The 23720-nt window shown below is 44.0% G+C and overlaps 1 protein-coding gene across 3 annotated transcripts in view; it reads left to right on the plus strand.

Moving 5' to 3' along the window:
* LOC121574943 (receptor-type tyrosine-protein phosphatase gamma) overlaps positions 1-23720 on the plus strand; it is a 401205-nt gene that overhangs the window by 361043 nt on the left and 16442 nt on the right. For 2 of the 3 annotated variants that reach the window (XM_041887647.2, XM_041887649.2), the window contains exons 13-21: positions 2218-2356; positions 7008-7046; positions 8674-8765; positions 16968-17059; positions 20208-20304; positions 20506-20588; positions 20784-20918; positions 21046-21180; positions 23195-23367. In XM_041887647.2, coding sequence (XP_041743581.2) covers positions 2218-2356; positions 7008-7046; positions 8674-8765; positions 16968-17059; positions 20208-20304; positions 20506-20588; positions 20784-20918; positions 21046-21180; positions 23195-23367 — 985 coding nt within the window. The remainder of the gene's footprint in view (positions 1-2217; positions 2357-7007; positions 7047-8673; positions 8766-16967; positions 17060-20207; positions 20305-20505; positions 20589-20783; positions 20919-21045; positions 21181-23194; positions 23368-23720) is intronic. The other variant, XM_041887648.2, reaches the window with a different exon arrangement.

Genomic DNA, 23720 nt, shown 5'->3' on the forward strand with positions numbered 1-23720 from the left:
GAAATCTGTGTCCAATTGGATGGAAATGTCATATTTAGATTAGCCTTGGCAGCTGCTAGTGGATCTAGATTTAGATATGATAATTTTTCACGAAGTAGTAACTTTAGTTATGTAAACTATATATTTTTTAATGGTAGCTTTAGTGTAGCTTAACTTCTTCCAGTGTGAAGTAATTGGTAGCTTGGTAAACTATATTTTCAGAGTAGCTTCCCCAAAACTGGTGTTGAGTGGAGTAAAGTGGTCTGCCCAGGAAAGATCTCTACATGCTGAGAGACTGTGGCTAATGCTGAGATACACTACTGGAAGTACAGTTAAGGCTTTTAAACTGCCACTGCCTTGCAGACAGCCTTAACTACAGTAGGCCCTGTACAATATTGATTAGGTCTGCTGGGTTATACTGTAATTTACATGTTATGGAAAACCATAATGTTACATTATAGCTATTTCTGACCTACTTGGTGATTTAAATATGAGTCTCCCAAAGACAAAGACTCAAATGAAACATGTCTGGAAGATAGGACCATGCCCTCTTTCCTTCCTTGATTTCCATTCCCCCTCTCTCCTTCATTATCTCTTCCACTCCCCTTTCCCTCCTCTCTCATCTTTCCCACTCTCTCGCTCTGTCTCTCCTTCCCTGTATTTCCCTTTGGACCTCTGTTTTTCACTCTACCTCTTTCTATCACTCTCTTTATTTATTTATCTCTCTCTCACTCTCTCACACATTGTCTTTCTCTCCATCCTCGTTGTTTCCAATTCCTTCTCTTCCTCCTTCCTCCTCCCTCTCCCTCCTTGGTGTTCTCTTTAGGCTGAGTGCTGGCCTACTTTCAGGTCCAGCGAGATGAGCTCAGAGCAGACACACAGCTGCAGGGGAAATAACCTCTGCTCCATTTATAGCTCCCTGGCTGGCACTAGAGTCATGTAGGCCTTGCGTGCATTGGTGTGTGTGTATGTGTGTGTGGCTGCATGTGTGTATGGTGACCCGTGTGTGTGTCCTTCGATGCAGGTTTGTGACTGGCTGTGAGTGCATTATCGCGTGTGTGCCCCTGTGTGTCCATGTGCACTTCCGCTGGCGCTGTGTTTTGGGATGACTCGTGTTCGCGTGAGAGGCAGATAGGAGAGAGCAGAACAGAACAAAGCAGAGTGGAGCAGCACACCATGGTTCCCCTGCCAGTATGGTGTGTGTGGATGGTAGGGAGAGAGAGAGCGGCTGTGGTAGCGGCTGGCTGTGCTGCAATGCAGGGGGCTGCTGTCTCTGCTCCTCTGGGCTACCCCCACTGTGCTGCTACCGCTACCACCCAGGCTCCTGCTGCAGAATAAAGCCATGGGGGCCGGGAACAGCACTGCAGGAGAACCAGCCCTGGGTAGGTAGGGTAGGGGGGTTAGCGCGGACGGGGGCTAGCTCAGGATGTTTGGGATCTAAGTGGAGCATTTATCTGGGTAGGAAGATAAGCTGGCTTTGTAGCACCAGGGTTGCCTTCATAAATAAACAGATGATGATTTGGTTGCTGAAGTTCTAATCGTCTCCAATATCAATTAATCTTTGTCATTTTTGGTTGTTGTTCTCCTGTGTGTGCCTATTAAATGTGATCCAGGATTGGTTTGTTCCTGTCTGCGTAAAGCACCAGTCTAGATACAGTAGGTTAAGGGGTGGATGATAATGTTGATAGCCACACTACCTTCCAAAATCTAACTTTAGAATACCTGTCTTTGATAGCACAGGAATGTATTGGTACTGGTAGCATTTGGTATGAAGAGAGGCTACTGTTTCTTTGGTAAGCACGGCTAAACATTCTACAGCACAAGTTTTTTTTAGTATTATGGTATAGTTTCATACACTGATGAAGACAGCTTGTCTGTCGAAATGTTGGTTATTAGGTTATTAAATGATTGCATCTGAGCTCCTAGAGTGTGCGGCTCTCCTTTTCTTTTTCAATAGTTTCTTAGAAAACATTCTGACTGATCACGTATCCAGCACTTTACCAAGGTAAATTAACCTGTAACATGAGTCTTCGGTTGAGAAGATGGCTAGCTAATTTTATAACATCATTGTTTATTATTTTGTTGCTCATTTTGTACCTTTGTGAAGCTCAGTTAACCCAGGCTAAATGTGTCTTTGTCCTCATTCGCGACCTCTCCTGTTCCGGATCAGCATCCCCAATATGTCCAGTAAATGTTGCTGTTGTTCTGACTGATTGTGTGTCCTCTCCCCTCCTCCAGAGAGGACTAGCGTGTCCAACCTGACCCAGCAGGGTCCCCCCGGGGTGGGCAGGGTGGAGTGGATCATCCCCCTGGTGGTGGTCTCTGCCCTCACCTTCGTCTGCCTCATCCTGCTGCTGGCTGTGCTTGTTTACTGGAGGTGGGTACTATAACACACTGAGACATCACACTCATGTAACTGAATAAAACCTGTCAGGAAGAATGTTTCCCCAAATCGTGTTGATATAGTTTGAAGAAGGGTAGGACTGGCACAATTACCGTATAATCGTGTAACTAAAAAAATGGGACGGCCGGGCATTCCTGCGGTTGAGTCCGTTTCCGCGGTAACATGGACTCTTTACAACTGATGAAACTTTGTGTTGTAGCAAACAAGTATTTGGTTGCCTAGGCAACACCCCCCTCTCTGCAGCTGCAGCACATGCAGCCAGGAGCGGAAGAGGAGAAAATGTGCATCTTTAAAAACGATAAATAAATTACATTTGCTATTCAACCAATTATAATGGTGGCTGCGGTCATTTGGCTGACCAATAATTACAGTATGACCAGTCATCCAAAATTCCATGACCGTCACAGCTCTAAAGAATGGTGAACATAGAGCAACATACAAAAAAACAGGCAGGTATAGGCTACACACCAGTGGTGGTCGGTGCCGTTTAAGATGAGGGAGGACGTTTATTTTTATTTTTTATGAGCATGGGCTTATTTCTGTTACAGCATATTGGATGACTGTCATTCATATTCCATTCTCCCAGCTCAATGTAATATCGATAAGTTTAGGCTACTACATGATACTCAAATTTTCCCTATACCCATCATGAGGTTGCTACAACCTAGCCTACGAATGAAAGTTTACAACGTAGGTGCGCAGGTCGAGAGAAATGAGGAGTAATCAAAGTGAAAGACAGTGACACATTCAATATCGCCTCGCACACTCTTGCCTGCATCTAGCTGATCTAGGGTGTAATCATTAGTCCAACAGTTGCAAACGAGAGTTTCTATTGGACACATTCAGCTATGTTTATCACTGTTTCATTCCGTTTGCTTCCGTTTAAGAAACATTTTTCAACAGAATCGGCGGAGTGAATACACCCCTGATCACATGCAAACACAGAACTAGCAGCCACATATTAACCGCATGATCACTTTGCTCGTTGTATATATTATTCCTTCTCGCATCTACGCTCTCTCCTCCTCTCACCTTTTCCCTTCGCTTGTGGACTTCAGTGCACAATACAACAGCTGTCTGTGATCAGGCGAAAAAGAAAAAAAACGTTCCAAGCCAAACTTTCATACCCTAACTGCTACACACAGCCGACAGCGTTGTCACCATATTAACGTCAATTTTAGCAAAGCTACTAGAACTAACGGGTTAGTAAACCCGCTACAATCATGCAGTACAGTGTACAGCAAGCAGTTTAGCAGTTACACTGGCAAGCCCCGGTGGCAATAAATTAATAAAACCAAAAGCTTACCTTCACTTGGAAGAGTTCCAGTGTAGAATAGCCATAGCAAGCTAACATAGCATCTCGCTCTGTTTGAACCAGGTGTTTGAGTAGGCTAAACTAGCTAGCTGCATTCACTAGCTAAATTAGTGAAAGTAAAAAAAAGTATATATATATATTAGGGCTGTCAAAAATAGCGCGTTAACGACGTTAATTAGTTGTTTGCTGTTAATTACGTCAATTTTTTTAACGCATTTCACGCATGCGCAGTGTGACAAATTATTCAGGTCAGGAAAGTGGTTGGGAGCTAGAGGCGAGATGGAGCAAGGTGAGCAAAGTGGGCCTATTGACGGATTCAAATATAAAAAGAATGATGATGGTACAGTTAACAAGTACAAGGTTATTTGCAAGATTTGTAAGAAGGAGTTTCAATTTCACCGGAGCTGTTCAAGCTTGAAGTACCATGTCAACGCCAAACATGCGTTTGCTGGGCCGTCAGATTCAGCAAGTGGTTTGCGCCAGACCACGCTGAATGTTTGCAGGCAATTAACAAAATCAACCTCAGATAATTTGACCAACACAATAGCAAAATGGATTGCAAAGGATTGTAGACCCATTAGCATTGTAGAAGACTCAGGTTTCCTTGATGTTTTGCAAGTGGCGTCTCAAGACTCATTCTATAAGCCACCGTCAAGAGCCACAGCCAAAGACAAATATTATGGTGTGTAGTATGTTTCAGCTTGATTTAAAACACCATTATTTGGCTGTGTTAATAAACAGACATAATATGAAAATTATGTATCTGTGTCCTGTTATTTATCTTTTGGTATGCATTTCAGAAAAAAAATGGTTAGGATTCAGGTGTAATTGCAAATAGTGATTAATCATGATTAATCCACTGAAAATTCTGATTAATTTGATTTAAAATTTTAATCATTTGACAGCCCTAATATATATATAAATACTACGAAATACAGCTACTGTATCTCTCTCTTTCGTGCTTCTCCTTAATATTAGAAGAAATTAATTTGTTCAAAACTATTCAACTATTGTTTATCTCTCTCTTTGAGTCAACTACTCACCACATTTTAGGCACTGCAGTGCTAGCTAGCTGTAGCTTACGCTTTCAGTACTAGATTCATTCTCTGATCTATGATTGGGTGGACAACATGTCTGTTCATGCTGCAAGAGCTCTGATAGGTTGGAGGACATCCTCCGGAAGTTGTCATAATTACTGTGTTAGTCTATGGAAGGGGTTGAGAACCATGAGCCTCCTAGATTTTTTATTGAAGTCAATGTACCCAGAGGACAGAAGCTAGCTGTTCTCCGGCTACACTGGTGCTACCCTACAGAGTGCTGCTGTGGCTACTACAGACCTTCATTGCAAAACAATGTGCTTTAATCAATTATTTGGTGACGTGAATATATTTAGTATAGCTTTATCCAAAAATGATAACTTGATTTTTATGAAATTCCCTGAGGAGGATGGTCGTCCCCTTCCGCCTCTGAGGAGCCTTCACTGCTAAACACAGTGCTGGTCAACAGACGTTGTGAGATTTGTACACTCCAGTGCTAATTCAAACACCCACCTGAGTAACCTCTGTGGTCTCTCCATGTATCAGTGTGTGAGCTGGCTATGGTCCCTGTTCTCCCCAGCAGCCCCAGTGCCCTATAATAGCCCCCTGCCCTCCTTGCCCCAGCCCCTTCATGGGATAAGGCCCAGGGGCATGACTGGCCATCTGCTCCCCTTCTAGCTCCACTTTGGCGCAAAGCAGCCTCAGACATGGGGGGTTAGAGGTGAGAACATACACACACACACACACACACACACACACCAAACACCCACAGGGAGACACTGACACAGAGATATCCCATAGGGTTTTGCATCTGCCATACTAGTGGAGGGCATGCACATTTTTATTCATTCAACAACTAGCTTGTTTACATACATAGATACTCACACATTTGGAAATACTGTCACACAAACAGCATCACCAAGAAAGCATTGAGGTTATGAGCACTAGTTTCCCGCCAAATCTCTTACTGTAAGATTGATATGATTCCTATGATGCTGAAGAGAGCACGTCAGTCCTCAGGCCTTTATCATCAAAGCGCATCCATCATAGCACTTCAAACAGGCGTTTAATGCCAGCCTGGGTTCAAAGAGCTGTTCTCCTCTGAGTGAGGGCTGTGACCTCTCTGGTTCTCACCACCCCTGGCTCCGTAAAGGTCAGCAGCCACGATCAGATGATTAGCCCCTCGCTGAGACCCAGCAGAGCAGGAGGAAGCTGCCCCTAGACACTGATCTCAAGTCATTTTGATGTTTCCACCCTAATGGTTAAGTTTGTAGGATTTCAGGAGAGTAAGCTGCTCCTAGATCTGTGCCTAGAGGGCAACCTTTACCCAAAGTTTTCATAGCGCTCTGTCACAGAGGCTAATGGAAGTGCAGCACCCCCTGAGGCCTGTAGGGGGCCTCCGGGGAGAGAAAATGGCAGAGCTCACGGCTGCAGCAGCAGGCTAGGGAAGATTAGGCTGGTTGTTTGGATTAAACTACCATTTAGACTCAGTTTAGCCCACCTAGCCTTAGTGTGTCCTGTGAAACAGATGGCAGGATGTGTGTTTGTGTGTATGTCTGTCTGTCTGTCTGCGTGCGTGTGTGTGTACCAGAGATAACGTTCCTGGTGTTACAGAGATGTCATCTGGATGGTGACAGCCCCCCCAGACGCTATAGCCCCAGGGGATCTGTCACAGTAGAGTATCTATTCTCACACACACACACACACACACACACACACATACCCACACGCATACACACACACACACATACCCACACGCATACACACACACAGACAAACGGGTAGGGGTTGAGCTCGAGGTCTCCTGGGCAGTAGCAGGTGTTGGAGGCGTGAGAGGGGAGTGTTGGATAATTCTAATCCTATTGTGGAGCAGAGCTCGGACTCAGGGCTCAACCCCCATGTTGCCCTGTAACCCCTCCCCTGTCGGGACCACATTGGCTGCCTGTGGACAGTAAGCCGCCCGTGAGTAATGACTGGTCTGAGATCAGGTCAACCAACCTTGAGCCTGACTCTAAACACACAGGATAATTACTGGGGAATGATCCAGGAGCTGTTACTAGACAGAGAGAGTGACAGGTCACTGCTCCTCTGGCTTGTTAGTGCAGACAGGACAGGGGAGTCCTCCCTCTCCCTTCTCTCCTACCTCTACTCCTCCTCTCTTCTCCTCCCTTCCTCTCTCCGTCCGCTAGTCTGGTTCAGTAGCAGCATGTAGACGCTGCCTGCTAAGGCTGTTCTGTCTCTCTTCTCCTCCGCTCCTCTCTCATCTCTCTAGGATGACCAGTTTCTGCAATCTACTCTGCATAAAATACAGGTAGGAGTAGGACCACACACACACATACAGACACTCATATATACACATTTACACTCAGTCAGTAACTTTACTCTCTATTTGGTAGATAGCCTCTGGCTCAAGCTCAGATATGCTCCTCTCTCTTACGGAGATTATTTATCTCCCTTTTCTCACCTCTTTTTTAAGGAGTGAAGTTCATGACAGGCTTATTAGTCTGGAGTGCTGTCATTGAGAAATAAATAAGCAACGCTAGTTTTTCTTTCACTTTGATATTTTTAAATAGAGGAACAGGTTTTGACTGTTAACATTGTTTCCATATTGTAGCTGTTATCTCTCTTAGAGGAGAGCTCTTTGCTGAAGCGTACAGTGTAATATGTTTATTACAGTACACTTCCCTAAAGGTATGTGCTTAGTCTAGAGCTGGCTGTCTTTTCAGACACACCTCCATTTAGCTTTACATAGCCTGCGCTTGCAGCTGTGTCCGTGTGTACTTTGCCCTGTTGATCTTCGTTTGGCCACAGACTAGCCCTTGATCATGACTCTCAGTTCCATTACATGACATATATATTGGACAAAGGCATCTTCTGTACAGGGGAGTTTTGTTAAGAGCCCCGACGCTCAGTCTGAACATTAGCACGCATCGCTTGTGGTTCGGTTTTGGAAGCATAACAAACTTATCTTTCATATCAGTGAGAAAGAATACAAATATATATATATTAAATTGATACACACCTTTACAGGGTTAGGGTTCCCACACGGCCTTATTTCCATGTTACAGCGCGTTTACGGAAAACAGACGGAAGACACATTCAAGTCCGTCTTTGGTTTACACACAGGTGTTTGGAGACGCAGAAAGCTAATTAGCACAGGTAGTCCATACTTGTGCTAATTAGTTATCTACATCTCCAAACACCGGTGTGTAAACCAAAGACGGACACCACAAATGTGTTGTCACTGAAAAATACTGTCGGCTGCAACTGTGTTAAAATACTGTGCAGTAAGCATTTATTTTGCATTTGTGAAATCATTTTGATGTGCTATGAAAGTAGAGGGATTTATGTTTCTAGAACCGTACTGCAATTGAGAATCGATGTACGTTTAGATGGAGTATTTGGCTGTTTTGGCTTTCGCCCTTTAAATAGAACATGTAAGGTCCTTGGACTATAAGGATTAACATTAGGCTCCTTTAGTCCATTATTGGGCTAGCCACAGACATACAGTATGTCTCTGCTTCATAGCTCAAACTGAAAACGAATGGATTCTGATCCTCATAGGTTTTATGTGAGTCTTAACTCTGATGGTGTGTGAGCTGTGAGAGTGTGTGGTTGTGACTGCGTGTTTATGCTAATGTTCGCCTGATCTGGAGGAGTTCAAAGTACACCTTGATCCTGTCATGTGTCTCCAGTGCCATCTGTGTTTACTTTGGGGGAGATTGTCACCTGTGGCGTTGCTGATGACAGCGCTGAAACATTATTCTCAGGGCTAATGTGCCACTGACTGACTGACTGACTGACTGACTGTCTCTCTATCTCTCTCTCTCTCTCTCTCTCTCTCTCTCTCTCTCTCTCTCTCTCTCTCTCTCTCTCTCTCTCTCTCTCTCTCTCTCTCTCTCTCTCTCTCTCTCTCTCTCTCTCTCTCTCTCTCTCAGGAGGTGTTTTCAGACGGCTCATTTCTACGTGGAGGACAGTAGTTCTCCCAGAGTGGTGCCCAATGACAGCATCCCTGTCATCCCCATCCCAGGTAAGCACCAATCAGAGCATTGCTTCTGCCCCCATAGTACTCCAGAAGGAGGTTTAAATCCTTGTCATGAATGGGTGAGTTGATTGCAGCAAAATGGTGCCTTTGCTCTGAAGTTGACCAAACGTTCACTTTCTGGCTGTGGTCAATGTAATAATGCACAGTCAGGGTCAAGCGGAGTAGCCTTGTCCCATAGGTCTGCTCCTCTCTGTTTCCACTGGAATCCTACAGGCACCGATCATGTACAACCTGTACAGACACATCACACACATACAGTAGACACCATATGAGACTGCACATGACCGTTCTCCTCACATGAGACCACTATTTCATCATCCATCCACCTCTGTGTGCTCTGTTTAAGAGTAAACGGACAGTTCAACCAAAGATGATATTTTTCTAAAGGCGCTGTACTTGATTTATAGTGTGTGCATTGAGTTTCATGTATGCTAGAAATGTGTTCATTTGTATTGATTAGATATTATTGATCCCCAAAGGGAAGTTATTTTTGCCACCAGCAGCAGACACAGACATGCATTATAGATACATAGGCATACATTTCAACACAGAAATCGACATTAGATTTTTCCTAGAGATGATCTTGAAAAGTGTTTAAATTGCTAAAGGGGAGGAGAGCTGAGATGTCTCTTAATATTGAACATTTTACTTCCCCTGATTACTTTAACCACTCTTCAGATGGGAAAATCCATACACATAGATTTTTCCATGAAGATCTAATGTGAGATCAAGGTCTGAGCCATTGCATTAGCAGCCTACATTGATGTTTGACCACCAGTGTTATCATCTGTGAATGCTGTTCAAGTGTTAACACTTGAGAGGAGAGGGAGAGCCTGACACTGTGAGGCAGGATTCACTCAGCCATGGTTTCAGTGGGCTGTTGCTTGGCGATGAAAGTGCCAGTGGCCTCAGGTGGTTGGTTTGTTGGGGTGCATGTGTGTGATCAGTATTTATAAGATCAGTGTTCCAAGAGATACCCTTAGCTGGTGTTGTTTTGCTAGAACACACTATTCCATCATAATCATGTGATGTGTGTGTGTGTGTACAGGTGTGTGTTTGTACTCACTAGTGTTTCCCTGTTGGCATTGGTTTTGTGCTCTGTGCTTACTGGTTCAGCCCAAATGTTAAAGGAGGGTGGAAGGGGAGGGGATAGAGGAGGGCTGGATCTCTCTCTCACTCTGTCCAGCCAGTGGATCAAACCTAAAAGTCATGGAGATTGACCCTCAAAGACCCACTCTTCCATATCTAACATCTCCCCTCACATCCAAGATTTTCCCCCAGCGTCCAAATCCATTTGGACTGACTGAGTGTCCTTCACAATGGGCCTTGGCACAGAGAGCTGTGTCCGATGTGCCTATTTAAACCAATGGCACAGCACTTCCCAGCACAGGGACAGGGCAGGCTTATAAAGTGGGCCCCATTTGACATCTCTCCTCCTCCTCCTTAAAAGGGTTTTAACTTTGAGAACTGACTTCAGTACTCTACATTCTCCCCAGCAGATTGTAACTCCTTGCCAGGTATCAAAAGGTATGTGGCTTATGAGACTTTATACCATGGCATTGTTGAATACTTGTTTCTTTATACCAGGGCATTCTGGAGTGTGCATTATTTCCCTATAACGCACTGTATATTTGCATGGTAGAATTCAATGGCTATAGTTCATTCTTACATGTTCTATGTTTGAGCTGCTTTTGAAAGCAAAAGTCGAATTGAAAACATTATTGGCATTGTTGAGTTAGATTTTAATAATGGCAAGCTAGGACTGATGGTTTGGTTAGCCACACTAACAAGTCTGTTTGTTTGGTTACCACGGCAACTACTGTAGCTATCTAGTAAACTTGCTAGCTACAGTGGGGAAAAAAGTATTTAGTCAGCCACCAATTGTGCAAGTTCTCCCACTTAAAAAGATGAGTGAGGCCTGTAATTTTCATCATAGGTACACGTCAACTATGACAGACAAAATGAGATTTTTTTTCTCCAGAAAATCACATTGTAGGATTTTTAATGAATTTATTTGCAAATTATGGTGGAAAATAAGTATTTGGTCAATAACAAAAGTTTCTCAATACTTTGTTATATACCCTTTGTTGGCAATGACACAGGTCAAATGTTTTCTGTAAGTCTTCCCAAGGTTTTCACACTGTTGCTGGTATTTTGGCCCATTCCTCCATGCAGATCTCCTCTAGAGCAGTGATGTTTTGGGGCTGTCGCTGGGCAACACGGACTTTCAACTCCCTCCAAAGATTTTCTATGGGGTTGAGATCTGGAGACTGGCTAGGCCATTCCAGGACCTTGAAATGCTTCTTACGAAGCCACTCCTTCATTGCCCGGGCGGTGTGTTTGGAATCATTGTCATGCTGAAAGACCCAGCCACGTTTCATCTTCAATGCCCTTGCTGATGGGAAGGAGGTTTTCACTCAAAATCTCACGATACATGGCCCCATTCATTCTTTCCTTTACACGGATCAGTCGTCCTGGTCCCTTTGCAGAAAAACAGCCCCAAAGCATGATGTTTCCACCCCCATGCTTCACAGTAGGTATGGTGTTCTTTGGATGCAACTCAGCATTCTTTGTCCTCCAAACACGACGAGTTGAGTTTTTACCAAAAAGTTATATTTTGGTTTCATCTGACCATATGACATTCTCCCAATCCTCTTCTGGATCATCCAAATGCACTCTAGCAAACTTCAGACGGGCCTGGACATGTACTGGCTTAAGCAGGGGGACACGTCTGGCACTGCAGGATTTGAGTCCCTGGCGGCGTAGTGTGTTACTGATGGTAGGCTTTGTTACTTTGGTCCCAGCTCTCTGCAGGTCATTCACTAGGTCCCCCCGTGTGGTTCTGGGATTTTTGCTCACCGTTCTTATGATCATTTTGACCCCACGGGGTGAGATCTTGTGTGGAGCCCCAGATCGATGGAGATTATCAGTGGTCTTGTATGTCTTCCATTTCCTAATAATTGCTCCCACAGTTGATTTCTTCAAACCAAGCTGCTTACCTATTGCAGATTCAGTCTTCCCAGCCTGGTGCAGGTCTACAATTTTGTTTCTGGTGTCCTTTGACAGCTCTTTGGTCTTGGCCATAGTGGAGTTTGGAGTGTGACTGTTTGAGGTTGTGGACAGGTGTCTTTTATACTGATAACAAGTTCAAACAGGTGCCATTAATACAGGTAACGAGTGGAGGACAGAGGAGCCTCTTGAAGAAGAAGTTACAGGTCTGTGAGAGCCAGAAATCTTGCTTGTTTGTAGGTGACCAAATACTTATTTTCCACCATAACTTGCAAATAAATTCATTAAAAATCCTACAATGTGATTTTCTGGAGAATTTTTTTTCTCAATTTGTCTGTCATAGTTGACGTGTACCTATGATGAAAATTACAGGCCTCTCTCATCTTTTTAAGTGGGAGAACTTGCACAATTGGTGGCTGACTAAATACTTTTTTTCCCCCACTGTACTTCAGTGGATGTTGAACACATTTCTACAGGAAAATGAACACATTTCTAGTGGCAAATGTGTTATTATAGCCATAGTATAAAGGGGATAATCAACTCGGGGCTCTATGCGTTCTATGGAAAATAATGCAACTCCGTGGAAGGGGTCGTTCATTATTTTCCATAGAACGCATAGCCCCTTGTTGATTATCCCTTACATATTGACTATGATGTAAGACAATGTTTCTAGAATAGCCTAATGTTGATTGGAGTGTTGTTTGCAGATTGTTATTTATCTTGATCTGAGGTTTGGAGGACTGAAATAGGCATACTTTTTCTTAAAGGTCCAATACAGCCGTTTTTATCTCAATATCAGATAATTTCTTTATTTCAATATCATATTATTTATGGGTAACAATTAAGTACCTTACTGTGATTGTTTTCAATTAAACTGGTCAAAAAGAAACTAATAGCTTCTTAGCAAAGGGCAATTTCTCAAGCAAGAATTTTGCTAGGACTGTCTGGGAGTGGGAAGGGGAAAACTGAAAATTAGCTGTTATTGGCAGAGAGGTTTAGAACTCTCTTTCTTATGGGTCTATTAACTAATTTACTGCATGGTGATGTCACCATGGAAGGCCAAAACTCCATCCCACCAAAACAGGCTGACATTTCAGGCGATCTTACACTAAATGGAGTGGCTGCGATTCCAGATTTTCTGGACACCCGATTTACCATGGCAAAAAATACAGAGATTTCTGCGCATGTCAGGATTCTTTTTACGTAGCTGCTGCTCAGTGCACACTTCATGTTGTAGAGAAAGGACATGGTCGACATGTTCCAACTATTGCATTCCATAGGCTGTTAAGCATAAGCGCGATTTCATGTCCTTTTTTCAGGAGGGAAGTTAGGCTACATGCAGCTATTTACATGTTGTACACAAAATACATGATCAACATGTTTGTATAAACTCGCAGATAGTTTTTTGCACCAATGCAAAACTCAAGTGTGGAGTTACATGCAGCTATCTAGGCAGCATATCAAATACAAACAAGACACAGACACAGTCTAATTAGACATTTAATGTTAATTTTTCATCATCATTGCAAACAGACAGGCAGTCAGTCAAAGTAGTAGTAGTATTTTTCAGCAACTCTGTGTAGTGGCTATGATATGGCAGCAACTACAAAGATTAGCCTACATCAAAACGCTGATTGTTTTTGCTCCAATGCAATGTGTAGGGACGGTGTCCTGTTTGCAGCTGCAATATCTGTTACAACAGACAGAGAAGGTTGTAGCCTTCATAATGGCCTTGAATGTTCGTTCAAATCGCCGCATGGTTTTTATTTCAGCTGTCCAGAAATATGAGGCAGAGACATAGGCTACGTCATCATGGTTCAGAAGAGGGTGAGTGAAGAGAGAAATGTGAAGGGAGGTGGAGTGTGAGCAGCAGCTACATAGATTTTGTTTTTGCGTAAAATAACACATGCGCAGAACCTGATCCAGATCAGTGGCTTTGAGAAAGAGGTTTCCAGAGGGGTGTGGGCGAAAACTCTGTGTGCAAATATATATATAAAACACGTTTAAAATCACAGAAATCACGTTTTTGACTGCACTGGGCCTTTAAAATAGATTAATTTGTGCAGTATGGAGCTAAAGATTACTAGTTGATTCCGCTCAGATAGAGCTGTGAAAACAGTGGACTGAATCATACTGTGTTGCCATGACTCAGTGTGTGTATAGGGCATCTAAGGCAGAGAGTTCTGAGGCCCAGTGGGAGAACGAGCAGCAGTGAGGGGAGAGCCATATGTGACCATAATGACAAACCTGCTTCTCACAGCGCTAATTGTCTCAACTGACACCCCCCACCACCACCACCATCACCTCTCTAAGCCTCTCTCTCTCTCTCCCTGGGGATTTGAAACCTTATGACAAAACGACCACAAGATAAACACCTCGCACACGTAATTACCAGAGACATACCACACACCACAGTGTATTTCCAACAACCATTTTCAAAGCCAGTTATGTCTAATGCATTTTTCATGAAACTGTTTGACAATTTCAACCTCCTCCTTTTATCTCCATATGCTGTGTTTACTGTAAGGATATGATTAGTGGCATTTGCATGCATAAATATTCCTCTCTGCCTTGTGTGCGTCAATATTTAATGAGAAGGACACAGAAGGGGTAAATAGAAGGATTTGGTGCGTTCAACAGGCACTGTAGTTACAGTGAGGGAAAAAAGTATTTGATCCCCTGCTGATTTTGTACATTTGCCCACTGACAAAGACATGATCAGTCTATAATTTTAATGGTAGGTTTATTTGAACAGTGAGAGACAGAATAACAACAAAATAATCCAGAAAAACGCATGTCAAAAATGTTATAAATTGATTTGCATTTTAATGAGGGAAATAAGTATTTGACCCCTCTGCAAAACATGACTTAGTACTTGGTGGAAAAACCCTTGTTGGCAATCACAGAGGTCAGACGTTTCTTGTAGTTAGCCACCAGGTTTGCACACATCTCAGGAGGGATTTTGTCCCACTCCTCTTTACAGATCTTCTCCAAGTCATTAAGGTTTCGAGGCTGACGTTTGGCAACTCGAACCTTCAGCTCCCTCCATAGATTTTCTATGGGATTATGGTCTGGAAACTGGCTAGGCCACTCCAGGACCTTAATGTGCTTCTTTTTGAGCCACTCCTTTGTTGCCTTGGCCGTGTGTTTTGGGTCATTGTCATGCTGGAATACCCATCCTCGACCCATTTTCAATGCCCTGGCTGAGGGAAGGAGGTTCTCACCCAAGATTTGACGGTACATGGCCCCGTCCATCGTTCCCTTTGATGCGGTGAAGTTGTCCTGTCCCCTTAGCAGAAAAACACCCCCAAAGCATAATGTTTCCACCGCCATGTTTGACGGTGGGTATGGTGTTCTTGGGGTCATAGGCAGCATTCATCCTCCTCCAAACACGGCGAATTGAGTTGATGCCAAAGAGCTCGATTTTGGTCTCATCTGACCACAACACTTTCAACCAGTTCTCCACTGAATCATTCAGATGTTCATTGGCAAACGTCAGACGGGCCTGTTTATGTGCTTTCTTGAGCAGGGGGACCTTGCGGGTGCTGCAGGATTTCAGTCCTTCACGGCGTAGTGTGTTACCAATTGTTTTCTTGGTGACTATGGTCCCAGCTGCCTTGAGATCATTGACAAGATCCTCCCGTGTAGTTCTGGGCTGATTCCTCACCGTTCTCATGATCATTGCAACTCCACGAGGTGAGATCTTGCATGGAGCCCAGGCCAAGGGAGATTGACAGGTCTTTTGTGTTTCTTCCATTTGCGAATAATCGCACCAACTGTTGTCACCTTCTCACTAAGCTGCTTGGCGATGGTCTTGTAGCCCATTCCAGCCTTGTGTAGGTCTACAATCTTGTCCCATTGGTCTTGGCCATGGTGGAGAGTTTGGAATCTGATTGATTGATTGCTTCTGTGGACAGGTGTCTTTTATACAGGTAACAAGCTGAGATTAGGAGCACTCCCTTTAAGAGTGTGCTCCTAATCTCAGCTCGTTACCTGTATAAAAGACACCTGGGAGCCAGAAATCTTTCTGATTGAGAGGGGGTCAAATACTTATTTCCCTCATTAAAACGCAAATCAATTTATAACATTTTTGACATGCGTTTTTCTGGATTTCTTTGTTGTTATTCTGTCTCTCACTGTTCAAATAAACCTACCATTAAAATTATAGACTGATCATTTCTTTGTCAGTGGGCAAACGTACAAAATCAGCAGGGGATCAAATACTTTTTCCCCTCACTGTAACAGCATGTCCTATGAAGTACCATTTATCATTTGGGCAAATATCTAAAAGTACAGGCTGCCATTTCCCTTAGGTTGGCTCTATGAAACATTCACTGTGTGTGTGCGTGTGTGTATGTGCGCGTGCGAGTAAAGTATACATTTGTGAGTAAGTGTGTGCGACGTGCGTACAGTAGGCATTCGTACACGTGTTTGAGTGTGTGATTTCCCCTGTGGTGCCTGTGGATTAAGCGTTTGTTCAGCTCAGCTCTCCTTATATCTCACTAAATGAGCATTTTGAGTGGTTCCCACAGGCACAGTTAGGACAGAACATACACCAAGATGAGATCTGTCCCTCTCATCACTCCCCACCATCATATTCTTCTCCCCTTTGCTATCTTTACCCCTTTTGTGGATGGAACCAGGACCAGATTGAGACTGTGAATCATTAATGACTGCTTGAGATGAAAGCTGTGAACTTACTTCACCTATACGAAACATAAGCTGATGGACATGAATAACCCATGCTTTTTGTCTTGGTGAAATATTTAACATGGGATTGTGATAGAGTGGAAGAGCAGACGGCGCCGCCTTCACTTTCACCTCTCTCCTCATTCGTTTTGCTGTAACTTCCTGCTGCATTCCTGCATGTGTTGCATCACTCTGTCTTTTTAAGACAGATATTCAACAGGCATTACAGGTTGCAGAGATCCTAGAGATGGTGTAGAGAGATATTGTACAGAGATAGCTTAGAGAGATAGTGTAGAGAGGGTTGGTTTATACATTGTACTGTACATTAAACGTGTTGTTATCTTGAGTACGTACATGTACCTCAGTTCCTCTGCTACATTGCCCCAGGTCTTCCCTAGACACAAATGTGTGCCGAACTCAAACTGTTTGTGTGTATGACTGTGCGTTTTTGACTAAGTGTCTAATTCTATGGTCTTGTCTCCCTTACAGATGACATGGAGGCCATCCCTGTCAAGCAGTTCATCAAACACATCTCAGAGCTCTACTCCAACAACCAGCATGGCTTCTCAGAGGACTTTGAGGTAAAGAACTGCTGCGGTCTTTGTTGCTGTAATATAGCAGTGTTAACTCTTAACCCCACGAAAGACTGGCTGGAGTTGGACTAGCATAGCATCCCAGCCAGGTGGGTTAGAATCAGAGTTAGGCAGGTGGCCTAGCTCTAACCACTTATTGACTTGCTATGTTCATGTGTGTGAGGGCAGTATGTGTGTCTGTGTGCGTGTGCGTGCTTGTGTGTGTGGGGCATTTAACCTTCCCAAGTTCTCTCACGTCACCCCGCTCCTCCGCACACTCCACTGGCTTCCAGTTGAAGCTCGCATCTGCTACAAGACCATGGTGCTTGCCTACGGAGCTGTGAGGGGAACGGCACCTCCGTACCTTCAGGCTCTGATCAGTCCCTACACCCAAACGAGGGCATTGCGTTCATCCACCTCTGGCTTGCTGGCTCCCCTACCTCTGCGGAAGCACAGTTTCCGCTCAGCCCAGTCAAAACTGTTCGCTGCTCTGGCACCCCAATGGTGGAACAAGCTCCGTCACGACGCCAGGACAGCGGAGTCACTCACCACCTTCCGGAGACATTTGAAACCCCACCTCTTTAAGGAATACCTGGGATAGGATAAAGTAATCCTTCTACCCCCCCTTACCCCACCCCACCCCCCCAAAAAATAAATTAAAAAACAACATTAAAGTGGTTGTCCCACTGGCTATAAGGTGAATGCACCAATTTGTAAGTCGCTCTGGATAAGAGCGTCTGCTAAATGATGTAAATGTAATAGTGCTGTTAATGGTCTTGGAGCAGATGGTGTACGAGAGGCCTGGTAGCTGATTTAGACCTGTGTCTCCTGACTGGGCCGGCTGACTGAGAGAGAGAGCAGATCAGGCTGGAAACCTGACTGTCACATGTCCACTACACTGCCTTACTAAACCAATATTGACCTTGTGTTGTGTGTGGATCAGAGACGGAGGATGTAAGATCAGTAATGCTTTGTGCCTGGGTGATAGCCCTTAGGACAGCCATGTTTCATTCAGAGTAAAATACATCTGAGGGCTCAGTCAGTGATCCTATGACTTATTTTGAGGGGGATTTTGATCACATGCTAGCAGCTATATGTGCTGTAAATACCTCTCCTATCTCTATCGCTGTGGTTTGAGAAACCCACTCTGCTTCCCTCTTTATCCCACCCTTACTTTTTCAGCCCTTAGCAAACCTCTCAGAATTTCTTAGTGACACCTCCCAACAAGGATGGGGGAACTGTACTGCACTGGGCCCTGTTAATGAGTTTCCTCATGGGGCTAGAAAAACTGCTGCCCCCCCACCCCCACCACCACCCCTTGTTGTCCAGGCCAGTGTGATGGACACTTGGAAGTGGCTTAAGGTTTAAGGGGGGGGCCCTCTCCTGGGTGAATGGAGTGCTCTGTGCACTCCACAGCTCTTTATTCTGCCCCAGAAAGGCGGCAGGAGAAAGGGGGAAGGCAGCGGAGCGAAACCCCTTTGGCTGGAGCGTCCTCTGGCCCTGACAAGTGGCTTTGTCCCGCCGGGCCCCAGGGAGACGTGGGTAGGGTGCGTAAAGACAGGGGGAGAGGCTGGGGAATGGGTTTGGCTGGGCTTGGATAGCTGGGCACTGTGCAATGGGAATCTTGGGAGCGGGGGGGAGAAGAAGGCTGGAATGCATACTGCATACAGATAGAGTTACAGGGAGAATATAGTGAAATATTCAGAGGACATGTTAGTTACATGACATGACTTAGGTCTTGGTGGCTAATATTTCCATTTGTGTCATGTCTCATAGATTTACTACTGTAGTTCCTGGAAAATAACTCTCTGTACCCTGATGCCTCTCACACCATATAGACAGAAAGGGTTCTGGGGTTATTTATAAATACCTTCTTGTCATTCTAATGTCTACATATGTCAACCATGGTTGAATTCTCCCTGGTGTTGGATAGAGATCTGCTAATTTTTTGTATCTCATTCTGTAATGCCACTACTCTCATTGGCATACACACTGTAATTGGAGCCAGTGGGCAGCTGTGTCCGTGTTCCGTGTGTGTGTGTCTGTGTGTGTGTGTCTGCTGTGTGTGTACTGCATGTATAAGCCATCTGGTGGTCACATCAGCCAGTGGCTTTAGTCAGAATGTACCCTGGCTCACTGTCCCCAATCCCTCACAACTTGATCCCAGCACTCAGTTCTTACCCCCCTACACCCCACCTCCACAGTCACCCATCCCTTATATATATATCCGACTTGAATGAGGGGTCTGAATTCTTCCGTTGTGCCCAGAATAAATGAGTATTCCTGTTTGTACCATGGAGAGAGACATCTATTAAAGCTATAACAAGGTTGTTGATCTGTAAATCCTTAGAGGAAATGACCGAGGGGCTAAAGCCAGACTGAAGACTATGGTCAGCCATACTTTGTGTTGCTAGATGGCCAGATAACAGTTGTTGATTTGTCATAAAACATTGACATGTACTGGTTGTTATGAGACTACACTGACTGAGAGTAGAATGGGCATGTGTTCTCTGGTTTCCTGATTGTATCGAGACACACAAAGAACGCAAGCATATTTGGCATGTTTTCTGCCATGGCTTTAAAGGACGGTTGATAAAAGTGATACATGAAGCTTCTCAATGGATGGCATACTTTATGGTTCCACTGGAAGTGGAAGGATGTTGTGAGAGCAGCGGAGGTTTGGGAAGATTGCGTGATGGTTAGCTTAATGTGTGACAGCACTAAAGGGGAGAGGGCCAGGGTTGGGCTCAATTCGAATTGAAGGCAGTCTATTAAGGAAGTAAACTAAAACGACAATTCAATAATAGAAAAGGGGCATTTATTTTCGATGACTTCTCAATAAACTGAAAACTAAGAAGCTATTAATTTCAGAAGTTTGAAAATGTCTGAATTTTAAATTCAAATCACTTCTTGAATTGACTGCCTTCAATTCGAATTGAGCCCAACCCTGGAGAGAGCGTGTCAACTTCTGCTCAGAGAAAGAGTGAGGAAGACAGGGAGGGAGACAGCTGCCCTGTGTCTGTCACTATGTCGACCGCATTCTGACAGCGAAAAATTGCTTAGATGTCACCAGAAATGCCCCTATAACTGTCAAAACCTCTCTTTTCACCCCGTTCCAAAATGTCACCCTTGGTGTGTGTCTCTCTCGCTCCCACAGGAGGTGCAGCGATGCACGGTGGACATGAAGATCACGTCGGAGCACTCCAACCATCCAGACAACAAGCACAAGAACAGATACATCAACATCGTGGCCTGTGAGTAGTGCACACCACACATCACAATACAGGACCATGACAGGCTGTCAGACCACTGCACTGATGCTTCATGTCATACAGATCCTGCTTGTCAGAGTACAGCTCTCATCATCTAGGCTACTGGTGTCTTCAGAGCTAACAGAATATGTAGTGCGGGGAATGTGACACACACACAGCTAACTATCCCTGTCTCTCCTCCAGACGACCACAGTCGGGTGAAGCTACGGCCTTTAGCTGGGAAGGACTCCAAACACAGTGACTATATCAATGCCAATTACGTAGATGTGAGTGTTGATTGGAGTATCTATTTTGGGCCATTTGGTCTGGTCTTGTGAGTGTGTATTTGTGAGAATGAGTTTGTGTTCTGTGTATTGTAGGCGTGTGTGTACAATATGTGTTATGTATTGTACAAAGCATGACAATGTCTTTGAATAATGTGTTGTTCATGTTCTCTGACCTTGTTTTCCTGTGTATGGTAGGGCTATAACAAGCCCAAGGCATACATCGCGGCCCAGGGCCCGCTCAAGTCCACCTTCGAGGACTTCTGGAGGATGGTGTGGGAACAGAACAGTGGCATCATCGTCATGATCACCAATCTGGTGGAGAAAGGAAGGGTATATACACTACAATTAAATTAAATTAAATTCAATAGATCCTTTTAGTAATCATATAATAACCTTTTGTTTTTTTTGTGACACATTGAAACAAGCATCCCTAACCATGTGTGGTGTGTCTCTGCAGAGAAAATGTGATCAGTACTGGCCCACAGAGAACAGCGAGGAGTATGGGAACATCGTGGTCACGCTAAAGAGCACCAAAGTGCACGCCTGCTACACGCTACGACGCTTCACTGTGCGCAACACAAAAGTAAAAAAGGTCAGTGACAGTGTTATAAGTCTAGAGTGTTATAGGTCTAGAGTGTTATAGGTCTAGAGTGTTATAGGTCTAGAGTGTTACAGGTCTAGAGTGTTATAGGTCTAGAGTGTTATAGGTCTAGAGTGTTATAGGTCTAGAGTGTTATAGGTCTAGAGTGTTATAGGTCTAGAGTGTTATTGGTCTAGAGTGTTATTGGTCTAGAGTGTTATTGGTCTCTTTGTTATTGGTCTAGAGTGGTATAGGTCTAGAGTGGTATAGGTCTAGAGTGTTATAGGTCTAGAGTGTTATAGGTCTAGAGTGTTATAGGTCTAGAGTGTTATAGGTCTAGAGTGTTATTGGTCTAGAGTGTTATTGGTCTAGAGTGTTATTGGTCTAGAGTGTTATTGGTCTCTTTGTTATTGGTCTCTTTGTTATTGGTCTAGAGTGTTATAGGTCTAGAGTGTTATAGGTCTAGAGTGTTACAGGTCTAGAGTGTTACAGGTCTAGAGTGTTACAGGTCTAGAGTGTTACAGGTCTAGAGTGTTACAGGTCTAGAGTGTTACAGGTCTAGAGTGTTATAGGTCTAGAGTGTTATAGGTCTAGAGTGTTATTGGTCTAGAGTGTTACAGGTCTAGAGTGTTACAGTTCTAGAGTGTTACAGGTCTAGAGTGTTACAGGTCTAGAGTGTTACAGGTCTAGAGTGTTACAGGTCTAGAGTGTTATAGGTCTAGAGTGTTATAGGTCTAGAGTGTTATAGGTCTAGTGCCACTAGAGATCCTGGTTCGAATCCAGGCTCTGTCGCAGCCGGCCGCGACCGGGAGACTCATGGGCGGCGCACAATTGGCCCAGCGTCGTCCAGGGTAGGGGAGGGAATGGCCGGCAGGGATGTAGCTCAGTTGATAGAGCATGGCGTTTGCAACGCCAGGGTTGTGGGTTCGATTCCCACGGGGGGCCAGTATAAAAAAATATATATATGTATTCACTAACTGTAAGTCGCTCTGGATAAGAGTGTCTGCTAAATGACTAAAATGTAAATGTAAATGTTATAGGTCTAGAGTGTTATTGGTCTAGAGTGTTATTGGTCTAGAATGTTATTGGTCTAGAGTGTTATAGGTCTCTTTGTTATTGGTCTAGAGTGTTATTGGTCTAGAGTGTTATTGGTCTAGAGTGTTATTGGTCTAGAGTGTAATTGGTCTAGAGTGTTATTGGTCTAGAGTGTTATTGGTCTAGAGTGTTATTGGTCTAGAGTGTTATTGGTCTAGATTGTTATTGGTCTAGAGTGTTATAGGTCTCTTTGTTATAGGTCTAGAGTGTTATAGGTCTAGAGTGTTATAGGTCTAGAGTGTTATAGGTCTAGAGTGTTATAGGTCTAGAGTGTTATAGGTCTAGAGTGTTACAGGTCTAGAGTGTTACAGGTCTAGAGTGTTACAGGTCTAGAGTGTTACAGGTCTAGAGTGTTACAGGTCTAGAGTGTTACAGGTCTAGAGTGTTATAGGTCTAGAGTGTTATAGGTCTAGAGTGTTATAGGTCTAGAGTGTTATAGGTCTAGAGTGTTATAGGTCTAGAGTGTTATAGGTCTAGAGGTTATAGGTCTAGAGTGTTATAGGTCTAGAGTGTTATAGGTCTAGAGTGTTATAGGTCTAGAGTGTTATAGGTCTAGAGTGTTATAGGTCTAGAGTGTTATAGGTCTAGAGTGTTATAGGTCTAGAGTGTTACAGGTCTAGAGTGTTACAGGTCTAGAGTGTTACAGGTCTAGAGTGTTAAAAATGTATGCACACCTGACTGTAAGTCGCTTTGGATAAAAGTGTCTGCTAAATGGCATATTATATTATTATATTATTACAGGTCTAGAGTGTTACAGGACTACAGTCTTATTGATCTCCATACCTGTCTTCTCAGGTGATCCTGTTCTATTGGTCTCAGTGTTATTGAACAGTGACTAACATGATATCTCATCTACTTCTCATCATGTAGAAAGATACTAATCAAAGAGAGAAAAACCAATCTCCCTCCTTCCTCCCTCCCTCTCTCCAAGGGTCAGAAAGGGAACCCTAAGGGGCGTCAGAGTGAGAGAACGGTGGTGCAGTACCACTATACCCAGTGGCCTGACATGGGCGTCCCTGAGTACACCCTGCCCGTGCTCACCTTCGTCAGGAGGTCCTCTGCCGCCCAGACCCCGGAGATGGGCCCTATGCTAGTCCACTGCAGGTACTGTCACTGTGCTGCTCAGGGGTTCTTATGGGAGAAGACTTACTAAGTCTTAGTTAGCAGGGTGCACATTTTGCAAACTGTGTATTCAAGCATGAGAGAGAGTAAGAACAAAAGGGAAAATTAAGTTTGAGAACTAATGAGCCCAATTTCTTTTAAATATTAGACAGTTTCATGATTTACTGTAGTTTAGTTTCTTATTTATTTTCACCTCTGAAACATCTGTTGTGGTGCCAAAGCTTGGTACATATGTGTTTCAGCCAATAAATGGGTATGATTTGGCACAGCTGAGATGAAAAAGTATGCCCTCTACATGCAGTGCTGAGAGTGACCTGGCATAGAGCCATGTTATA

This window comes from Coregonus clupeaformis, chromosome 10 (genome assembly GCF_020615455.1).
Source record: "Coregonus clupeaformis isolate EN_2021a chromosome 10, ASM2061545v1, whole genome shotgun sequence".
NCBI lineage: Eukaryota > Metazoa > Chordata > Actinopteri > Salmoniformes > Salmonidae > Coregonus > Coregonus clupeaformis.